This window comes from Triticum dicoccoides, chromosome 1B (genome assembly GCF_002162155.2).
Source record: "Triticum dicoccoides isolate Atlit2015 ecotype Zavitan chromosome 1B, WEW_v2.0, whole genome shotgun sequence".
Classification (NCBI taxonomy): domain Eukaryota; kingdom Viridiplantae; phylum Streptophyta; class Magnoliopsida; order Poales; family Poaceae; genus Triticum; species Triticum dicoccoides.
In genome coordinates, this window is record NC_041381.1 from 682,293,351 (window position 1) to 682,314,286 (window position 20,936).

General features: G+C 46.7%; 2 protein-coding genes and 1 pseudogene across 4 annotated transcripts; 1 reads left to right on the forward strand and 2 right to left on the reverse strand.

The window, feature by feature from the left end:
- Window positions 1-7,145: 7,145 nt before the first annotated feature.
- On the forward strand, window positions 7,146-10,394 carry LOC119349650 (annotated as a pseudogene).
- Window positions 10,395-10,408: 14 nt separating this feature from the next.
- On the reverse strand, window positions 10,409-14,077 carry LOC119349648 (pentatricopeptide repeat-containing protein At5g39680-like). 3 transcript variants are annotated; one of them, XM_037617730.1, is made up of 4 exons: window positions 11,966-14,077; window positions 11,386-11,441; window positions 11,028-11,181; window positions 10,410-10,942 (listed from the first exon to the last, which is right to left on the reverse strand). In XM_037617730.1, the coding sequence occupies exon 1, from the start codon at window positions 14,070-14,072 to the stop codon at window positions 12,024-12,026; it is 2,049 nt and encodes a 682-aa protein (XP_037473627.1). In that variant the 5' UTR covers window positions 14,073-14,077; the 3' UTR covers window positions 10,410-10,942; window positions 11,028-11,181; window positions 11,386-11,441; window positions 11,966-12,023. The 3 variants fall into 3 exon arrangements, with proteins under 3 accessions (XP_037473626.1, XP_037473627.1, XP_037473628.1); XM_037617729.1 differs by lacking the exon at window positions 11,386-11,441 and having other exon boundaries at window positions 10,409-10,942; window positions 11,028-11,385; XM_037617731.1 differs by lacking the exon at window positions 11,386-11,441.
- Window positions 14,078-14,964: 887 nt separating this feature from the next.
- Window positions 14,965-18,071, reverse strand: LOC119349651. The gene is made up of 4 exons (XM_037617732.1): window positions 17,832-18,071; window positions 17,019-17,367; window positions 16,003-16,130; window positions 14,965-15,605 (listed from the first exon to the last, which is right to left on the reverse strand). The coding sequence occupies exons 1-4, from the start codon at window positions 17,901-17,903 to the stop codon at window positions 15,171-15,173; spliced, it is 984 nt and encodes a 327-aa protein (XP_037473629.1). The 5' UTR covers window positions 17,904-18,071; the 3' UTR covers window positions 14,965-15,170.
- Window positions 18,072-20,936: the final 2,865 nt, after the last annotated feature.

Below are 20,936 nucleotides of genomic sequence, written 5' to 3' on the forward strand. Positions count from 1 at the left end.
TGGGCGCCAACTGTCGTGGTTCTAAGTCTAACAGTAGTGTAGGGGGGTACTAATGGAGAGGCAAGATCCTAGCTATGGAGTAGTTGTATATGCAAGGGATTTACGAGTTCATGCATATGCAAGGGATTTACGAGTTCATGCCCTTCTCGGAGGAAGTAACAGCCCTACGTCTCGGAGCCCGGAGGCGGTCGACTGGATTATATGCGTATGAGTTACAGGGGTGCGAACCCTTTACACTGAGGAGGGGGTGGCTTATATAGAATTCGCCAGACCCCTCCAGCCCTCAGTTATGCAGGGTTTAAAGCACATTAAGACCGGGGGTTACTGGTAACGCCCGCATAAAGTGCTATGAAGACCATAAAGTCTACTTAATGACAGACCGTTGCGTGCAGAGTGACTTTAGATCTCCTGGCCGTCGAGTGGTTAGCTTCATGGTCGAGTGTCCTCGAGTCTGTCGAGTGGAACACCTCTGGGTCGACTGACAGGTGGTTTCTTCTAGAGATGTCCTTGGGTAGGGTAGGTTGGATAGGTCCATGACCCTACCCTAGGTACATAGCTTCATCAGGTAGTAACATGAGTGTGGTAACATGCAAAGCTTCATTTATTAGGTTATAGACTCATATTGCATTGGTACATGTGATGTTTCAGTAACTAGCTAAGTTACTAGTACTACATCTCTCCTCATTAACTCATTGCCACATAAGCAAATTTGCTGAGTTGGACTCGATGTTACTACCGAAGTTACTCCCACTGTGGCTAGTCTTAGGATGCTTGTAATGGAGAGTGTCATTCAATAGTATCATATACCCGACACAACTTAGTACACCATCTAATATGACTGCAACTCCTGCGATGATTATCACAGCTGCGATGACCGCAACCTTCTGGGATGTCATGGGCTTGCACGACGCCATAGCGAGATGTGGTATCATGATACGATACTACCACATCCTGTGTCTTCTCATTTAATTGTGTGTCACATCATCAAAAAAGCTTAGTTGGCATGCATGATACTCCTTCCGTCCGAAAATACTTGTCATCAAAATGGATAAAAAGGAATGTAGACAAGTTTTTTCGGACGGAGGGAGTACCACTTATGATAATCTCATTATGAGTAGCCTCACTAATTCCCAGCTACTGAGCCATTTGTTAGTAAACTTTTCTTCTTTCTTAAAACACAGTGCAAGGTACATACCGTCATCTCAATCAAACACGTACCAGTACGCCCTACCTCTACTTAATTTGGTAGTGATTTGATACGTACGGTAGCGGAGTACGGTGGACTTGGATTGTCTTGCGACGCATGCGCTCCACAAACACGAAAATATTTATACCAAAAAAATAATACACTCCTATACGGCTAGCTGCACTTGTGTGGTCGTCATGGAGTAGAGAAGAGGAGGATAATGTATAAACCCCCCGATCGGTCCACGTAGAAATGCCCATGCCTAAACAACCTGGTTGTGCAATTACCTATGCTCCTCATAGTGCGTACCTTTTATTTCATAAGTAGTAGACATATATAGTGCGTGCGTGCGTGCGTGCATGAAAGGAAAGCCCGGGCGCTCGTGCATGGGCGTGTACGTCTCGATCGCATCATTTTTCCTCTGCATAGCTAGCACCAGCAAACATAGCATGCAGTGCACGTTCGATCGGCCGCGCATCATCACCCTAGTCGTGTCGTAGCGCCAAAAAGGTAGGCCTCCACTATGGATCATGCCTTTTTTTTTTGGCAAAATCACCATGGATCCTTTTTTTTTGCGAAATCACTATGGATCATGCGTGGAGCTCTTTTCATCTGTTTATGTTTCATCGGGTCAAGGATACTTCCATGCTTCTTTTTTGGAGGGGAGGATACTTCCATGCTTAGAGACGAACTTAAGACATGCTCAATGGAGATTTGCTGTATAAATTATACTTACTACTCTTTCTTTTACGGGGTTAAAAGGGATTTCATTGCTCAAGCTAGAGGGCGATCCTCCGAACATAGTTGTGGTGCATAGCAGGGCCAGACCTATGCCAAACTGCCGCCCTAGTTTCTACATGACCAAAAGAAGCTAATCCACAACTGACAACATTTTGGTGCCTACTAACATGAGCAATATAGCTATCCCTTTCACCTAGATGTAACTTGACTTCAGCGATCCTCCGTCCATGCCCGGATCGAGAACAAGCTACGTAGAATAGAAAGTTCAAATTGAACATCTGAGCATAATAATCGACACAATCGATTCCTCATGTACTAAAAATGACTCATATTTTCTCGGTAATTAAATTGTTCCTGGTTAATTAATAACACATGCATATATTGCTCTACTACCGTTCACAGAGTCTGAGACATGAACAAAGTCGGCCAATCGACCTCGAAAAGCACACATGGTTCCCTTAGAAGGTCTTCAGACTAGCCACAGTGGGAGTAACTTCAGCAGTAACATCGAGTCCAACTCAGCAAATTTGCTTATGTGGCAATGAGTTAATGAGGAGAGAGGTAGTTATAGTAACTTAGCTAGTTACTGTAACATCACATGTCCCAATGCAACATGAGTCTATGATCTAATAAATGAAGCTTTGCATGTTACCACACTTATGTTACTAGTACCTACTATGAAGGTAGTAACATAATCTAAAGATATGTATATGTTACTAGTGTATGTTACTATGCACTGTGGCTAGTCTCAAATTGTTTAGTCACATCTTCAATTACTCCAGCTTGGAGATTAGCGATATACACGCTCAATTCCCGCGGGAAAAAGATGCCATTCGTTTCGCCCACACATACGCTGCACAATCTGAGATGCAATATCTGCTTCTTTTGTTCTAGCTCAATCATTCCAGTACACATCCACTTTTCCACCGTGTCACTCTCACTCTTTTTTTCTTGACGTGTCCAGATCTTGAAGTGGCCGCCCTACGATGGTGGGCGGAGCACTGCGAGTGTATCATTGGCAGTGATGATAAGCCATGGTGAAGGGCTTGCCGATCAAATTAGAAGATTGGTTAGAGATATCTGGTTGGTTCGGCCGATCACATCTAGGGTGTAAGAGCATCTCCAATCGCGCCCCCAACAGGCCGTTCAGGGCGATTGTTTTCGCGCCGGCGCCAAAAAACCATCTAGTCGCGCCTCAAGATGTCGAAATCCACCGGGTCGGCTCGTTTTTGGTCCCGGTGATCCCAGGCCTAACCCAGTGCACTGAGGGGCGCTCGGGAGCTCCGGCGGAAGGGGAAAACCTGCCTGGACCATACTGTCAGGTGAAAAGTCAACGCAATCGTCCAGATTCGTCCCCACCCCCGCGCGCTCGGCCACCACCCCGCCGATCCCGGCGCCGCCCATGGCCCAGCACCGCTAGATAGGCCATTCCCCGTCGAAAAAGAAAGAAGGTTTCGCCGCGGCAACCTCTCACCATCTTCGGGACAAGTTTTCCGGCGCTCCAGCCACGCAGGGCGGCATACCGGCGGCTCTGCGCCCACTGCGCCCGCCATGTTCGGCGATTTGCCTGCTCGGCCAATGGACTCGGACGATGAGGTGGCGCTCGCGGCGTTGCTGGAGGAGGAAGCCGATGTCGACGTCCAGGACGAGGAGCATTTCATGGTCCTCGTCGCTCTCGTCGGCCTGCTTGTGAACAATGAAAAGCTGCGGCGAGGAGGCTCGGCGCCGGGGCGGATGAAAGCAAAGAATCGGCATCGTCTGGAAGGCTATTGTATGCTCTACTCCGACTACTTCGCGGATGTTCCATTGCACGGCGACAAAGTATTTCGGCGCCGTTGTCGGATGAGCCGAAAGATTTTCCTTAGGATTGTGAATTCCATCTGGGAGTTCGACAGCTACTTCAAGTGCAAGAAGGATTGCACCGGCAAACTTGCATCCGCCTCAATCCAGAAGTGCACGACAACTATGAGGATGCTTGCATACAGAGCTCCCGGTGATTCACTCGACGACTACGAGCGCATGACCGAGTCCACAACCATTGAGTGTTTCTACAAGTCCTGCAGGGCAGTGGCGGCAGTGTTTGGACCGCAATACTTGCGATCACCCAATGCTGAAAACACTGCTCGGATCCTAGCACAGAATGCAGCAAGAGGATTTCCTGGGATGCTTGGAAGCATCGACTGCATGCATTGGAAATGAAAGAACTGTCCATTTCTTGGCAGGGGATGTACAAAGGCGCCAAAGGTGGTTGCAGTGTGGTACTTGAGGCAGTGGCCACACAGGACCTCTGAATTTGGCACTCCTTCTTTGGTATGCCAGAAACTCACAATGACATCAACGTGCTGCAGTGCTCCCCTGTCTTGTCCAAGCTTGTTGAAGGTCATGGTCCTCCGGTGAACTTCGAGGTCAATGGTCGGCACTACAACAAGGGGTACTACCTAGCTGATGGCATCTATGTGAGATGGTCTACGTTTGTGAAGACTATCTCAAACGCTGTGCCAGGAGGCAAGAACTCCCACTTTGCGAAGGTTCAGGAGGCTTGCATGAAGGATGTCAAGCGGGCATTTGGTGTGCTCCAATCTCGATTTGCCGTTGTCCGGTACCCCGCTCAGACCTGGTCAAAAGATCAAATGTGGGAGATCATGACTGATGTGTCATCTTGCACAACATGATCATTGAGAGCGAGCAAGAAGAGCCGGTGTTTGACACTGAACCGTATTACAGGCAGGGTCAGCAGCTACCGGCAACCTGGATTGTCTTCCTCAATATGCGTCAGGAGATCCGAGACCCACAGGTGCATCAATAACTGCAGCAGGATCTGGTGAAGCACCTATGGAGGCTCAAGGGCAACGCCTAGCTCGACGTGTGCTAAAATACGAGTTTTTATTTGATTAACTATATAATTTGTATTGAACTATTTGATTTATATTGATTTTCTGTGATGAAATATGTGATAAAAAGATATGAGCCGATATTGGGCTGATTTTTCGCCCGAATTGGGCCGAAAAGCGGTAACATTTCTGTAAAAAGTGGGCCGATACCGGCGCTTGAAAACAATCTGATTGCGGCGGCTGGGAACCCAATCGCCCCCAGCGCCGGCTCGCCCCATGCGGCGATTTTAAGCCTTCTGGGCGGGCTAACGGCTGGAGATGGTCTAACAGTTGGAGTCGCGGGAAAAGAGCAAGTGAGCTCTTCCTCGACATACGATGGCGCAGCGGCATCTATGCTCATGCCGAATTTCACGCCCGTTAAGGCATTGCCGACGCGCGATCCAGCTTGTCTCGCGCGTTGGATGAGAACGTGTGGAGATCATACGTTTGCTTGTGGTACCCGATGATTAGCACTTTGAAGAAAGTCGTGTATTCTGGCAAGGGTAGTCCCCGTTGTCCGTTCTTGTGGAAGTCCGCACCGGTTAGAATGCCATAGCAGGTCACGCTATATATACCCAGTTGGCCACGCGAGCTGGGGAAGTACTTACGTCGCGAGGCCGCGGCACGAGGTTAGCAGCGCAGCCGTGCACCATCTAAAAAGCTAGCGGGGTCAGGGACAAATTGGCGGAGGAGGCGACGGCCGGTGCCAAGCGGTGATCGCGGCGTTGGAACGAAGGCCGGCCGGGACATGAGAGTACAGTTGCTGACCGAAGAAGCCGGCTAGAAAGAAGGAGTTGGGCGCGCCCTCCGGCCAGCGGCGACGGGGGAAGGCAGGATCCGCCACGAGGACGCGCCACTGCCTGGATGTCGTGGCACAGCGGAAGATTGTGGCGGCATCATCGACGCGGGCCGAGGATCTCCAAGACGATGTCGTTCGGGAGCGCGGCGGCGAGATTGACCGATTCGGCCCTCCGGGGGCGATTGATCTGAGCGGGGTACGTGTTAAATTTGTTGGGCCCGATGGACGTAGGTGCGCGCGTCCGTTTTGTGTTGGCGTCGCGGAACTCGACTTTGCTTTGCTACTAGTACTAGTATGAGCCGATCGAGCAACGACGCACCTAATTAAACGCAGGCGACGCCGTCAAAAACAAAAAAACTACGTGAACTAAACAAAAAACTACGTTACATCACACTATTAACCAAGACATGAACAAGTGTTCACACCTTTGAAAAAGTTTCCAAAATAAAAAAAATGTTCCAGGATTTGAAAGATGACCATGATTTTTTGTTTTTTGAGAATTTGAAAAAAGTTAAAGAATCCATAAAACACGCTCGTTGATTCAAAAAGCAACGTTCACAAAATATTGAGAACTTCACATATATAGAAAAAAAAATCTAATTCAAGAAAATGTTCACCAATTCTATGAAATGTTCACGAATTTTAAATATGTCCATGAATTTTATTTTTTTTGTAGTAAATACGAATATTTGTTCAAGTATTCTTAAAATGTCCACAGTTTTTTTGATAAATTCAAAATTTAAGAAAAATCATGATTCTGAAAAAATTCCACGGATTTTAAAAATGTTTGTGAATTAGTAAAATGTACGGGAATTAAAAAATTGCTCACAGATTTAAAAAATGTTCACTTCTTGAAAAATTTCGTGAATTTGAAAAAATGTTCACACGTTAAGAAAAATATTCATGGATTTAGAAAAACGTTCATGAAATTTAGCAAGCTCGTGAATTTGATTCTTCTTGTGAAATCCAATTCATATTTATTATCTTTAAAAATTTGAAGGAATTTAAAATGAGGGAAAATAGAAAAAAGGAAAAAGGAAAAGGAAAACCTATATTAAAAGAAGCCAAAAAAAACAGAAGAAAAGGGCAAATCTAAAAACCCCGCCGGAAAAACTGGACTGGAGCCTTGCCAAAACCAGGACTTGGTAGAGAAAAACCGAGGCAACGCCAAATAGGGAATTCCTTGCTTAATTCTAGTCGGACACGGACTGGTTGACAGCGTGGCCGGCCCGTCGCCTGGACCTATAAAGTGCTTTGCGCGGCATGGAAGGAACACGCCCAGTTGATTGAATCCAATACCCATCTTTCCAGAAGCTGATCGCTCTAGTCTTGCTCGAACCTCCGTCTACACCACCGGTGACGGCGTCACCCTCGTCTCCGGCGACCGGCTGCTGCGCCCCTTCCCCGCTCGTCCTCTCGTCCACGCGCGCGGCGACCCTCTTCGTCGCGCCACGCTGCCTTGATCTAGAGGTGACCACAGCTCGATCGTGTTCTGTTTTCCTGCAACTCGTCAATCTCATAATCATGTTTGTTACCATATTTTCTTTTCAGTTTCAAACATGGCGGCCGGAGGATTAATGGAGCAGGACCTAAGCAAGCTTGACGTTACAAAGCTCCACCCGTTGTCACCTCAAGTTATCTCACGCCAGGCCACCATCAACATTGGTACTGATACCACCATTCTTTCCCTTTTGGCAGCGTTTTGAGCTTCTCTACGTACTTATCAGTCCATCACTTTCATGTCACACCTCAGGTACAATTGGTCATGTGGCCCACGGGAAGTCTACCGTTGTGAAAGCTATAACCGGAGTTCAGGTATATCCTATCATCATTCGTTATGTTTGCAACATTTCCTTTCAAAGTTCTTAATCTGACTTCTGTATATGCCTGACAAGTGACAAGTACTCCATCCGTCCCAAAATAAGTGACTTAACTTTGTACTAACTTTACATTTATCAGTGACTTCTTGTGAGTTTGTCCTATTACTTACTTAGTTGTGCCACCCATATATTATTTTCTGGTATAGGAACGACTAAACTACACATATACTTCCTCCGTTCCTAAATACTTGTCTTTCTAGAGATTTCAACAAGTGACTACATACGAAGCAAAATGAGTGAATCTATACTCTAAATATGTCTATATACATCCGTATGTGCAGTCCATTTGAAATCTCTAGAAAGACAAATATTTAGGAACGGAGGGAGTACTTTGTTCATGCTAGGAATACATTGCAGATGTCTTTAAACCTGATTCACAAAAGTTTGACCTGACCTGGTGCCTGGTGGGAACTCATTTTGATGGCTTTTGATGTGTGCTTCCACCCGTAGTTTATTTTGTATAATATTCTAACGAATGCCTTCATTTTGTTCTGTAGACTGTTCGCTTCAAGAATGAGCTTGAACGTAACATCACTATCAAGCTGGGTTATGCTAATGCAAAAATCTATAAATGCGAGGACGACAGATGTCCACGACCGATGTGCTACAAGTATGTTGAATTTCAAACCGTGTACCAAAAATCATGGAGTTACCATTTCACATTACATTACTCTAGATTTTATTACTTTCACGCTGTTTACAGTTTAAAGCAAAGAAATTCAGGGGCACTGTTCTATACTCACATATATATTATTGAACCTGTCTGTGCATATGATTATTTTCTACTGAATATATGGTAGTATACTCATAATTTTTTTTTGCGGGTGATGGTAGTATACTCATGATTGGAGTATCAAATTTGATCTCCAGATATTAAATAGCGTACGATTACTGCTCTGTTTTTTAAGCTCCTGTACACTATTTGACTTCTGTTCAATTATGCAAAAGGCTTATGGAAGCGGAAAAGAAGATTCTCCTGTCTGTGATGTTCCTGGGTTTCCGTTTCAAAAAAAATGTTCCTGGGTTTGAAAACACTAGGATGAAGCTTATGAGACATGTTTCCTTTGTTGATTGTCCGGTATGATGAAGCCTCCCCTACCCTGTTACTGCTATGAATGTTCTCTTGTACAGTTCTAGTACACTAACATTGTTGGATTGTCCTATCCGGGTGATTAGCAACATTGTCGATCAGCTAGTTTGCTGTCAAGTATGTATTTATGATCATAAAGTTTCTCCATCCCTTTGAACAGGGTCACGACATTCTCATGGCCACAATGCTTAATGGAGCAGCTATCATGGATGGAGCCTTGCTTTTGATAGCAGCAAATGAGAGCTGCCCACAACCCCAGACATCCGAGCATCTTGCGGCTCTTGCGGGTCTCAAACACCTCATAATTCTGCAGAATAAGATTGATGTTATCCAGGAGAGTGCAGCAATAGACCAGCATGAAGCAATCCAAAAATTTATTCAGGTCAGTATTGTTGGCCAGTTCTTGTGTCATTAACTTATAATACATGTCTTGCCTTTACCGTTTCATCTTTACTCCCATTTGTGTATGTAGGGCACGAAAGCTGAAGGTGCTCCTGTGGTGCCAATATCTGCCCAGCTCAAGTACAACATTGATGTCATCTGTGAATACATTGTGAAGAAAATCCCCATTCCGGAGAGGAACTTCACATCACCTCCCAACATGATTGTCGTTCGCTCCTTTGATGTCAACAAGCCTGGTTCAGAGGTTGATGAGATCAGAGGTGGGGTGGCAGGTGGCACCATCCTCAGGGTATGTATCTACAACTAAGTCTCAAGAACATAGGTGTTGCGTTTTTTCCATGTGGTGAAATATGAAGTGAATGTCGATACTCTTATTTACAGGAGTCCTGAGGGTGAACCAGAACATTGAAGTTCGCCCTGGCATGGTCATGAAGGATGCGAGCGGCAACGTGAAATGCTCCCCGATCTACTCGAGGATCGTCTCGCTCTACGCCGAGCAGAATGAACTCCAATTTGCTGTGCCAGGAGGGCTTATTGGTGTGGGAACGACCATGGATCCGACTTTGAGTCGTGCAGATAGGCTGACCGGCCAGGTCCTGGGAGAAATCGGGTCGCTCCCTGATGTGTTCGCAGAGCTTGAGGTTTGTCAAATCTTTCATTCTTTTTTCCAAAACAGAGATATACTCTACTAGCTGTTGATGATGATATCCTTGGACTACATAGGTTTGTCAAATCTTTTACTACCTCTGCACTTAATATAAGATGTTTTTCGAAGTATGACAGTGTCAAAAACGTCTTATATTTTGATACAGAGGGAGTATAATTTTAGCCAAAAACAGAGATAGATTAATAACATTTCTTTGCAGATCAACTTCTTACTTCTCCCAAGGCTTCTGGGTGTGAGAACAAAGGGTGGTGAGAAGACGGGGAAGGTGTCCAAGCTCACCAAGCGTGAGATCCTGATGCTTAACATAGGATCCATGTCGATCTCGCCAAGCTTGAGCTCACCGCCCCTGTCTGCACAAGCATAGGCGAGAAGGTCGCCCTGAGCCGCCGTGTCGACAAGCATTGGCGCCTCATCGGATGGGGCCAGATCCAAGCTGGTGCAACGCTCGAAATCCCTCCCTGCCCGCTCTGAATGAAACAACTTTTTGCGCAACAAGAGAAGAAATGTGGAAGGACGGGGAGCTCCTCCTATGTGTTGTTTTTGTACATGAGTTTGAATGTCTTCGGGTCTTTGCGGGTCATCGTTCCAGGGGCCAGCGCGCGAGCTTCTCCCTCGCGCTCGCCTCCCCGAACGACGCCACGGCCCTGTTAAGGAGCCACGCCGCCCAGCCCAGCCCCCTGCCGAGGATCTCGCCCGCGGGCGACGCTGTGCTCGCGTGCGCCACCACGGGCATTGCCCGCGTACGACGCGGCCACGGCATCCGACGAGGAGATAGTACGCCGTCTTCTGCTCCGGCGCACCGCGCGCCACAGGTGCGTGAGCAGGGCCTGCAGCGACGGGATTGCATCTTCACATGTACAGTGAGAATTTTTGTAACAAAATGCGTGTCTTGAAGGATCGCAAGAAAATTTGTGATGTGGAAACTTGGAGCTAGGATCGATTTGTGATGTGGAAACTTGGGGCTACCGGTCTCAGTGATGATACTCCGTTGTCGCACAAAGAATGGACAGAATACAACGGTGATGCACGCTCTCGTGGTAAATGTACGTTAGGTGATGAAGGATGTTCAGTTGAGCTGACAAACTTCAGGTTTTTGATCTGCTTCAGAGAGAGAGAGAGAGAGAGAATGGCTCACTTTCCTTGTCGACATATTTGTACGCTCACATGGCAATGTGTGGTTTGGTCAAACCAAAAGTTCTCAAGAATCAGGGAAGACAAAGACCTGTTCTGTTGATTCCAGGTACTCCTATACGTCACTGTAAATGTGATAGTATATAAAAATCATTCCCACTGATATGGGGGGAGACCTGAAAGAAGGAATATCACAACAGGTCAGACAAAAGGAGCAAGGAAGAAATGAAATTGCAAAGAGCAAAGGGAAAAGCAGCAAACCTGGGATGATCGACCGCGGGAACGATGATCGACCTGGGATGTTCACTTAGACAAACGTGAACATCGTGTTGTCTGTTTTGATTGAGCGACACCGGCAGCAAGCAAGGGGATCTGCTGCAAGACGGGAGCAGGGCGACGGGCAGCGCCAAGAACTCTGCTCAAGACGCAAAGTTGAAGAACATCACAACTCGTGCGGAGAAAGAGGAAAACCTCCAGAGAGAAAAGGGGTTGTTTCTGTTGAAAAACAACATGCAGATGCAGGAACCCGTGCACTGTGTATGCTTGAGCAGATATCCTTGTAGTGTTTTTTTACTTGATGAAGCAATAACAACTTCTGCCAGTAGTAAACAGAACTCACCTGGAGCATCATGCAGCAGGCAACAAATGAGTTGCTGTCGCTAACTTCTTAGATTACTGATCCAAATGAAGAGCAATATAAATGCTATTGGCAAGTTAAGGAAAAAACACTATTTGCAAAAAAAGGTTAACATCTCCAGATCAAAATGAACAGCTCTACAAATTCTGTAGGAATAGACATCTAGCCAGACACATCTATTGACAAAGTTCATCGTCCAGTTAATGTTCAGTGTGTAGGAAAAAAATGCTAATTGTCGAACATTATAGGTGTATGTATGTAAACTAAACGTTATATAGTATATAGTACTCCCTCTGTAAAGAAATATAAGATCGTTTAGATCACTAAAGTAGTGATCTAAACGATCTTATATTTCTTTACAGAGGGAGTATATCTGATCAACTACATGATCAAAGATAATGAACAGAGACACTGTTGCAGTGGTAACATTCACACATTTTACAGGTGAATTCCTGTTGTCTTTCCGTCTCTATTCGGTCAAGCAAATTGACTTTTTCAGTTACAAAAATCCTTATAATATTTACAGATTCTAACCTTGGCTCTAGAAAATAAGATGACATACCATGTTGATGTCCATAACAACACATATGCTCTGGAGCTTCTGACAACAAAGGTGTGGATCACCAATAGTCATCACATGAGCATACTCCATCCTCTATACAATGAAACCGAACAGTATCCCTCACAACTATTCTTCTTCTTGTCACAAGAGAGATGAGTTTGATAGCAACATGGCAATCATCGCATATCCTGAGATTTTTCATTATGCGGATAGTTGCTCCTTCGGGGCTGTGGATAAGGCCAAACGCAAGGGCCATTTTCTCACTGTGATACATAAGATGTTCTTCCTTTTGTTCATCCTCAACATCATGTAGGACAACCGCAAAATTCGGAGCATATCCGATCGTTTTGATCTGGTCTATCAACTCTCTGAGCTTTATGGTGAACTGGTTTATCCATGGGTGATTCTTGTCGTCTGATGTGAAAACCTGGACCTCACTTCCTACTTGAATCCAACTAACACCAGGCTCTTTCCTAACACCCCTCTCTCTCATCAGCTTCCGGACCTTCACGACGCCATCCCATCGGTTTGCTTTTGCATACATGTTAGAAAGCAAAACATAGGTTCCTACATCATTGGGTTTCAACTCAAGGATCTGCTCAGCTACTCGATGACCCAGACCATAGTTTTTATATACCTGGCAAGAACCTAAAAGCGATTTCCACGCAACAACGTCAGTGCCAATACAGTTGCTCAATATGAACTGTTCCGCCTCATCTAGCCGTCCAGCTCTGCAGAGCAAACCAACCATGCAAGTGTAATGTTCTCTTCCAGGTTTTATGCCCATTTCCTTCATCATAATGTTCAAGTAGTACAATCCTTCATCGACAAGACCCAACTGTGCACAAGCTGACAGCACCCCAACAAAGGTCACATAGGATGGGGATTCTTCAGCAGACAACATATCATGAAATACACGCATGGCTTCTCTTGCAAGGCCATGATGAGCATAGCCTATTATGATCGAATTCCACGAGACCACGTCGCGACATGGCATAGAAAGGAAGACTCTGCATGCATCACTAATGCTGCCACTTTTTGCATACATATTAATGAGGGCATTACAGACAGACAGAGCACCCCAATTTCCGGTTTTCACAGCAGAGGCACTAAGTGCAGTGCCATTTTTCAAGGCTGCAAGACCAGCACAACTGTTGAGAGCCACGGCATAAGTGAACTCATTTGGCCGTATTCCTTCCATTTCCAAATCTAAGAACAACTGCAATGCCTCTTCAAACAGCTCATTCTGGGTATAGGCAGTCATAACAGCTGTCCAAGAAACAACATTCTTTTCTGGCAAAACCTCAAATGCGGAATGGGCATCACAGGCGCACTCACACTTCCCGTACATATCAACCAGAGCGCTGCCCACATACACATTCAGCTCGAGCCTCCTCTTCAACGCCTGGGCATGCACTTGACAACCAAGCAGCAGCTCTTTGGTGCTAGCACAATGCCCAAGAACTGCGACATACGACACATGGTCCCATTGCTCAACCTCTCCGACCATGCTTCTCACAACCCTGACCGAACCATCAAACTTGCCCTTGTCAAGAAACCCATTGATCATCGAGTTGAACGCGAAAGCGTCGAACCCAGACACACTCTCAAACACCTTGACCGCATCCTCCACGTGAGCGCACTGGCAGTACATGTGCAGCAACGCGTTGCAGACATAGTGGTGCTCCGCCAGCCCAGACTTGACGGCATGCCCATGGCACTGCCTCCCCATGTCGTAGCTCCGGACCTGGGCCGTGGCCGACAGGGCGGTCGACAGAACGTACTCGTTGAGGTCGAAGTCGGCCGCCCTGAGCAGCGCGAGCGCGTCGCCATGGCGCCCGGAGGAGGCGTAGCCGGACATGAGGAGGCTCCCGGAGACCGGGTTGCGGGAGGGCATTGCGTCGAACACCCGGCGGGCGAGGCCGAGGCAGCCGCACTTGGCGTAGAAGGCGATGAGGTGGTTGTGCAGGACGACGTGGAAATGGGACGCTCTCAGCATATGCGCGTGGACTGCCTTGCCCACAGACAGCTTGCCGGCGGCCGCCGCTGTGCGAAGCACGGCCGCGGCCGCGTGCAGCTGGAGAGCGGCGCCGCCGAGACCAGCCATGGGAATACTACCAGTTTTGGACAGCTCGGGTCAAAAGGGACGGTCGACCTAATGCCCAGTTTTTTCTTTCACTCGATGGACCATTTGGGGGCCCACTTCGGCAGACGGCAGGTGCAGCCCGTACCTCCAAAGAGGCCGAAATAACTGTTTTAACCTGATCCTAAAAAAAAAACTGTTTTAACCTTTTTCTAAAAAAAACTGTTTTAACCTTTTTTGTCTCAAAAACAAAAAAAATGTTTTAACCTTTTGAACGAAGTTTGGCACGATTGGATCCCTATTTGAAAGTTTTGCATAATCTGATCCGCGGATCGGTAGGTACACGGCGACGGTAGGCTATATGGGCTACCGCTATAGTTAGCATAGGGTCCACCCTCACCGCCACCATCTCCGGTGCATCGCAGTAAAGTATTGATGCAGTTTGGGTGTTCACATAAATTTTTTTATTAACAAAAAAGAATAATTTTTCAAAATAATTGTAGAATGGAGTTTAAAGAAATCATGTTTACTTATCAGTAACTATCTTTAGAAATTCTCCAAAAATATAAACATGCATGATGCCTAGGTTAAGAGGCATATAGTCTATTAACCATCTCAATTTATTTATGCACTTCCGTTCGATGTAAAAAAGGGTGATAAAGTTAATAAGTACCTTAAGGTTAATTTTTTTTAATGTAACGAAATATTTAAAGGTAAGTAAAAAATATGTTTTCTTGAAAATAATCCATATCCAAAATTAATTGGACAATTTGTTTTTTTGTTGGGCAAAAAGAAATGAACTAAAAACGTAATATTACTCCCTCCGTCCCGTAATATAAGAACATTTTTAACACTAGTAGTGTCAAAAATATTCTTGCATTATGTGACGGAGGGAGAATAAACAAGTACAGAACCGTGCCACTAAAATACTGCATTCATTCACCAGTAACATAAAACTAGCAAAAAATAGCATTCATATTTCTTCTAGTGTTACCAGCGTATTACATTCTCTAGTGGTCTCCTCAGCGAAATCTATCCGAAAAGCTAAGCGAGAAAAAAAAAACTCTTCAAGAAAGACACGAGAGAAAAATATAGGCGTTGATATAGACATCCGACCGGCGGCTAATCTTTCCAGCCATCCTTGGTCGACCTCCTCGAAGCCAGACCTTTCGACGACAGGTTGGGCATGGAGCTCGATGGTGTTGACGGCGCCTCCTCGTCGTCCCAGTCATCTCCCCAGTTGTCATCCCACTGGTCAGGCTGATCAGCTTCTTTCTTCCCTCCAACGGAGACCGGTAGCTCCGGTGCGTCGAGCTTCTGGTATGCTGGCCCACCATCTTGCTTCCGCGCCCTCCGGAGTTTGACACATAGTCCCACCAGCCCAAGGAGAACAAATACGGGCACCAGCATGTAGGTTGGAGTAAGCCGCATTGGTATCGCTCGGCCTGTGTTCCTTGTGACTGCGGTCTCAAGATTGATTTTACAGGTTTCTTCTGCGACTTTGAGAACTATCGCCATGTCATTCACGGTATCGCTGACAGAAACACTCACCTGCGTCTGAATTAATAATGACAGCAGAGGAAGAGAAGATCAGTATAACATTCAGATAGCACTAAAATCAGAATGCCAAGGGCCCAGTTTCCATATTGAAGTTGATAAGAGCAAAGATAGTGTACTAAACATTAGGCAAACATGATATATCACAGTAACACCCGTAATCAATCATGTAACAACAGACAAAGAAGATGAATTTTGCATTTCATGGGCATGGGAAAGTGCAACAGGACACTCATATACTTGTTGAACAAACTTCCACAGGAAAAGGGAAAATAAACGGCATTTTCTTCAGAATCACTGCGTGAAAATGCAAGATACTGAGACATTTTATATGAAACAATTAAGCCATAAAAACCAACAATATAATTATCTTCAAAGATTAATTATTGTAGCATACCTCATTGTGACCGTTTGCTTCAACATGAACTGTATCTTCTGCTAAGATGACATAATCTGGAGCCGTTATGCTAACATCAAGTGGGTTTGTGCCTTTGTTGTCCATCAAAAGGGATAGAGCTGACGAATCTGGTTTCAACTGTAACAGGTCACTTATGTGCAAAAATGTGGAAAGGGCGGGAAAGAACTAAGATGAGTACATGAGAAAAACTTCAGAGAGATCACAGGAAGAAATATCTTGGCGAATATTCCATTCGAGAAGAAATAATGGATAGTAGGTGTTCTTGAGGCAATACTCACAAAGTTCTACAGGGACTCCATTTGCACTTCAGCAAAAATAAATTACATCTGATATAGCACTAGTTGTAAGTATGCTAGTCTTTGTTTGTGGCCCCACCTAGACCAAAACTGTAGCCAGGGTATATCATGACCAAAACCAAGGTCAACAACTGATAGCACTAGTTTTGGCGACACACTGATAGAGAAACTGACTATGATTGGCAACTTATTAATGTCATGTCAGTTGTGCCAACCGTCCAATTCCATCATTGCCATATTATGGTAGCAGCAATTGATAGCACTAGTTTTGGCTACACGTTGACAGAGAACTAAACTATAATTGGCGACTTATTAATGCCACAAGGCTAAACCATAAATTGCACCATGTGCTTTGGTATATCTAAATTTTTGCTTGATGGCGCCAATTACATCCAACCGTTTGTTGACAGACAACAAAAGAGATGTGGCAAACATCTACGTGCCATGGTTGACCAAATTTCAGATTCCCAACATGGATGAGCCCGTCAGTTTTATCTTCCAACTTTTGAATACCACATTGATACTTAATGAAAGAAAAACACCAGCTTAGCTACCATAAGACCATGACAAGCATTCAAAAAGGAATGAAATAATGTTTGATCTAGCAGGTTTATATGCATGATAGAAGCAAAGCATATAATATCGTAAGCAACTACACACAACCAGAGAGTAAGGAAGAACAAATGACTAGAAAATCACCTCCAGAAACTTTCAAGCAGGCGATGAACTTCTGCTTTTCAATGAGACATCTATGGGATGGATCACATTCGCCGATCAGTGGATCCTGCGAGAAGTCTGCCGACGATGTTGTGTTGCCATCTTTGTCATTTGGTTTCTGTACTGGCTCATCTTTCCCAGTGCTAGTTCCTTCGACGGAATTATCCGTGTTAGTGTTCTCAGTAATGACGTTCTTGAGCTCCCCCTCCCCGTGTACTTTCTGTTGCGTGTTAGGATCTGCCTCGCCATTCTGCCCTGTCCTCCCAACACCTGGATCCGCTATACCGGTACCATTGTTTCCTCCTGCTGGTAGGATACCAGCGGTGCTATCCTGAATTCAAAAGAAAACGTGTCAATCAAAGACAAAAAGGAAAAAAGCATCACCTTGTATGTTAGTCATTTGATTGCTGCTGTATTGATTTAGCTGTCTGAAACTAAGTTTGCATGGCAAGTGCCTCATTGGATCACTGATGCAGTGCTTTAAACTGTCTGAAATTAAGCTTGCATGGGAGTGCTTGGCAACAAATTTGTTCACCAGCCCCCCAATCTGACCCAGCACTACTGATGCGGAATTCATATCATCGGAGGCAACGCAACACCCTAAATACAGAGGAGTGAATAGTGGTATGTAGTGCGAATTTTAAATCAACCTCTCTGCGTCGTCTCATCTAATGGCGGAAGCAGAGCTCCCCAGATCGCACCAACTCTAGCGCAGGGTGGGACGGGGGGCAACCGGGCAGACGAATCTCTGGAGGTTCGGCGAGGGAGGGGGGCAGGGAGGGAGGGGACCTTCACCTCGGCTGCTGCTGCTGCGACGGCGGCGGCCGAGAAGGCGAGCAGGAGGAGGAGCGCCGCCGCCCGCCGCATCACCGCCGGCCGACTGAGCCCGGGGCGGGGCGGGGCGGTTCCGGACGAATGGCGCCGGACTGGGGGCTCCGCGTCGCCGGGCGGAGATCTGGAGGAGAGGCGAGGCGATTTGGTGGGAGACGGCGAGGATCCCCGGGAGCGGAGGAGACCCGAGGGGAACTAGACGGCAACTCGAGGAGGCGTGGTGGAATAAAAATAAAGAAGAAGCATAAAAAAACATGCGAAAAGAAAAGGAAACGAAGGCGGCCGGCACATCTGCTCGGCGAGTATGCCATTTGGGCTTCAAGCGGCCGCACTCCACAAGCTGCTGTTGTAAGAGCATCTACAATTGGACCCGGCAAAATTCGCTCCGGAACGTTGAGTGCTCGCGGACAATGACTGGTCAAGACTTAAATATTCGAGTGAACAAGTGAGTACCTCATTTTAAATCATCAAATTCATAAAATTACATTAGAGACCGGATGTGTGCTCATTGTGTTTGTATCCACTTGATGCTTCATCTGAGTCAATAAAATTCATCCTTTGTCGAAAAAATTTCATAAAATTACATGCCCCCACTCGTTTTTTCACTTTTAAATTACATAAAAAACGAGTGAACAAGCGGCTTCATCTGTTGAGTATAAATTTCACTTTTAAATTGGCAAGTAGATTGATTGAATCTAGATTCACGTCGTAATTTCATATAAAAAATTCACTTTTAAATCTGGTTGGCTTTACGATCGAGCCATTAACTCGTATCTATGTTTCTCAAAGAAAAAAATTGTGTATATATTTGCCCCCTCTCGTTTTTTGTCCTGGCTCCGCCCCTACTCCGCTGGCGACCGTCCCTGTTGTTCCCTCCGTGTCCCAGATCCGGTCAAAGGTGAGGGTAGAGCAGGACATGGGGACGCAGACTGGCCCACATGGGACACGAGGCGTCGCTTGGACATCGTCCGTCGACGTGGGATCGACGATGGACGTGCACGAGCAATCCTTGTGGTTGCGACGACATGGGGGTGCCGGTCACCCATTGTAGCTCCGCGATGGCGTGCGACTCCGCCTCCGCGGCATTGGCTGTGGGGCTGTCGCGGCCCTGGTTTGCCACGTGCCTTGCACAGCGGGGACACCTCGCATCCGCATCGTATTGGCTGTAAACCATGTGGGTGTTTAGCTGTGACTCATAACCCAACACCGTAGGGACAAGCGCGCCACTCCAAGGGATTAGGGCATGCCCTGGCACCAGATCCAAGCGTCATTTGTGCGGACGCGAAGAATTCCCACGGGGAGAGTCCAACCCCAGTCGGACGCACTCCTCCCGGGACTAGCAGAGAGCCAAGTGGGCAACCATCTCCTCCTCGCCCCCGCATGGGATGAGGTCCTAGTCAACGGATCAAGAGATCTTGAAGTTGGATCCACTTCCTGCCATGCCGAAGAAGGTCGAAGTTCGCGGGATAGGAGCTAGGGGTCGAGGTAACTGGAGGGGAGGGAAGTGGCTAGGGTTTGGTCTGGATTGCGAACAGGGATGAATATAAGTGGGGTCAAGGTGGGTCATAGTGTGCCGGATCCAACGTGGTAGACGCATCCGAGCGTCCCCATATCCACCCCACATGTGGGTTGGGTATGGGGTTGTTGGGATTGAAGCCACTTTCCACAATCTCCCACATATCATTGGAGGATCTCTTCATATGATCATGCATCTCAATTTTCCACATTGAGAACTTTCTCTTTGTATCATATAGAGGGGTGTGCCTTGGAAGTTAAATTAGGATTCTCTAGGTAGTGGTATTGGGTAGTTCTAAGCATACTTAGTGGGATTGCCCCCGACGGTAGGGTGGGGGTCATGGGACATGACCACCAGTGGGTGCAACCATCGTTGCGTTAATTGTAGAGGCACCACTGAGATTTCCCAATATCACTCTCGCCTCCATCGCTTTATAACTAGAGTTTGGACGTCGACTGGTTGAGGTTTTGTGCGAATAATAATCTAGTTAAATCCACGGAGCTATAAATCTTCTCATCTTGTCATGAGGCATCCACCTCTCTATTATCTTGCTTCGTGAGTTTAGCTAAATCTCTCTCCCCGTCTTGGGACAACTCACTCTAGGATGATTAAGCCACAAGATAGAGCATGAGGCTCGGATACCAATTGAAAGGATCGAGATGGACCTGCAGGGGGTGAATATGTATAATTACAAATTTAAATTGATTGCTAGCAAATTGAGGCAAATGTGAAATATAAAGGTGAGACTAAACAATTGTTAGGTGAGGTAACAAGTGTAGTGAAGTGGTCACAATGAGGTATGAATAAGCAACAAAATAAGATATAACAACTATAAGTTCAAATTGTTAGGTTGATCTCTCCAGTGTGGGCCCAATGGCCCAACGGACCCCTGATTCGCGCCCTGATCGGGGGCGCCCAACCACAATATGGTTGACGGGCCCCTGTCACGCAGCGCTACATAAAAGAGGTGGGGGCCGGCGGCACGCAGTACGAGGTTCACCGCGTTGCCAGGCTCCCCACCGAAAACCCCGACCCGGTCTAGGTCTAGCGCTGACAGTGACGGAAGCTCCGCCGCCGCCACTGCCCACACACCGCCGCCATCCACTCCCTGCCATCATCGGCCACCGTCACCATGGCCGGCACCGGGAGTTCCTCATCTGCACCTGGACAAGGTAGGTTCACCGGATCTCCTAGCCCACTCCGATCTAAGGTTCTATCAATGGTATCAGAGCCAGATCGGGCTAGAAGATTTTCGGTAAAAAGAAAACAAAGAAAGGAAAAGGATCCCCAAACCCCAAAGAACCCTAGCAGGGCACAAAAAAAAGGATCCCCAAAAGTTCACCGGACTAGGGCCTCGGGCCTCGCCGGCAAAGAGCACCGCCGCAAGGCCGCGCCGTTCCTCTCGATCCGGACGCGCATCGGCATGCCGAGGCGTCGGACGAAGAACTACCCCACACGGGGCAAAGGGCATCGCGAACAAACCGCTCGACGGCGGCGCGCTCACCGCAAGGTGGACGTGCAGCCGGCGAGGGGGATGACCACGACGCCGCAGT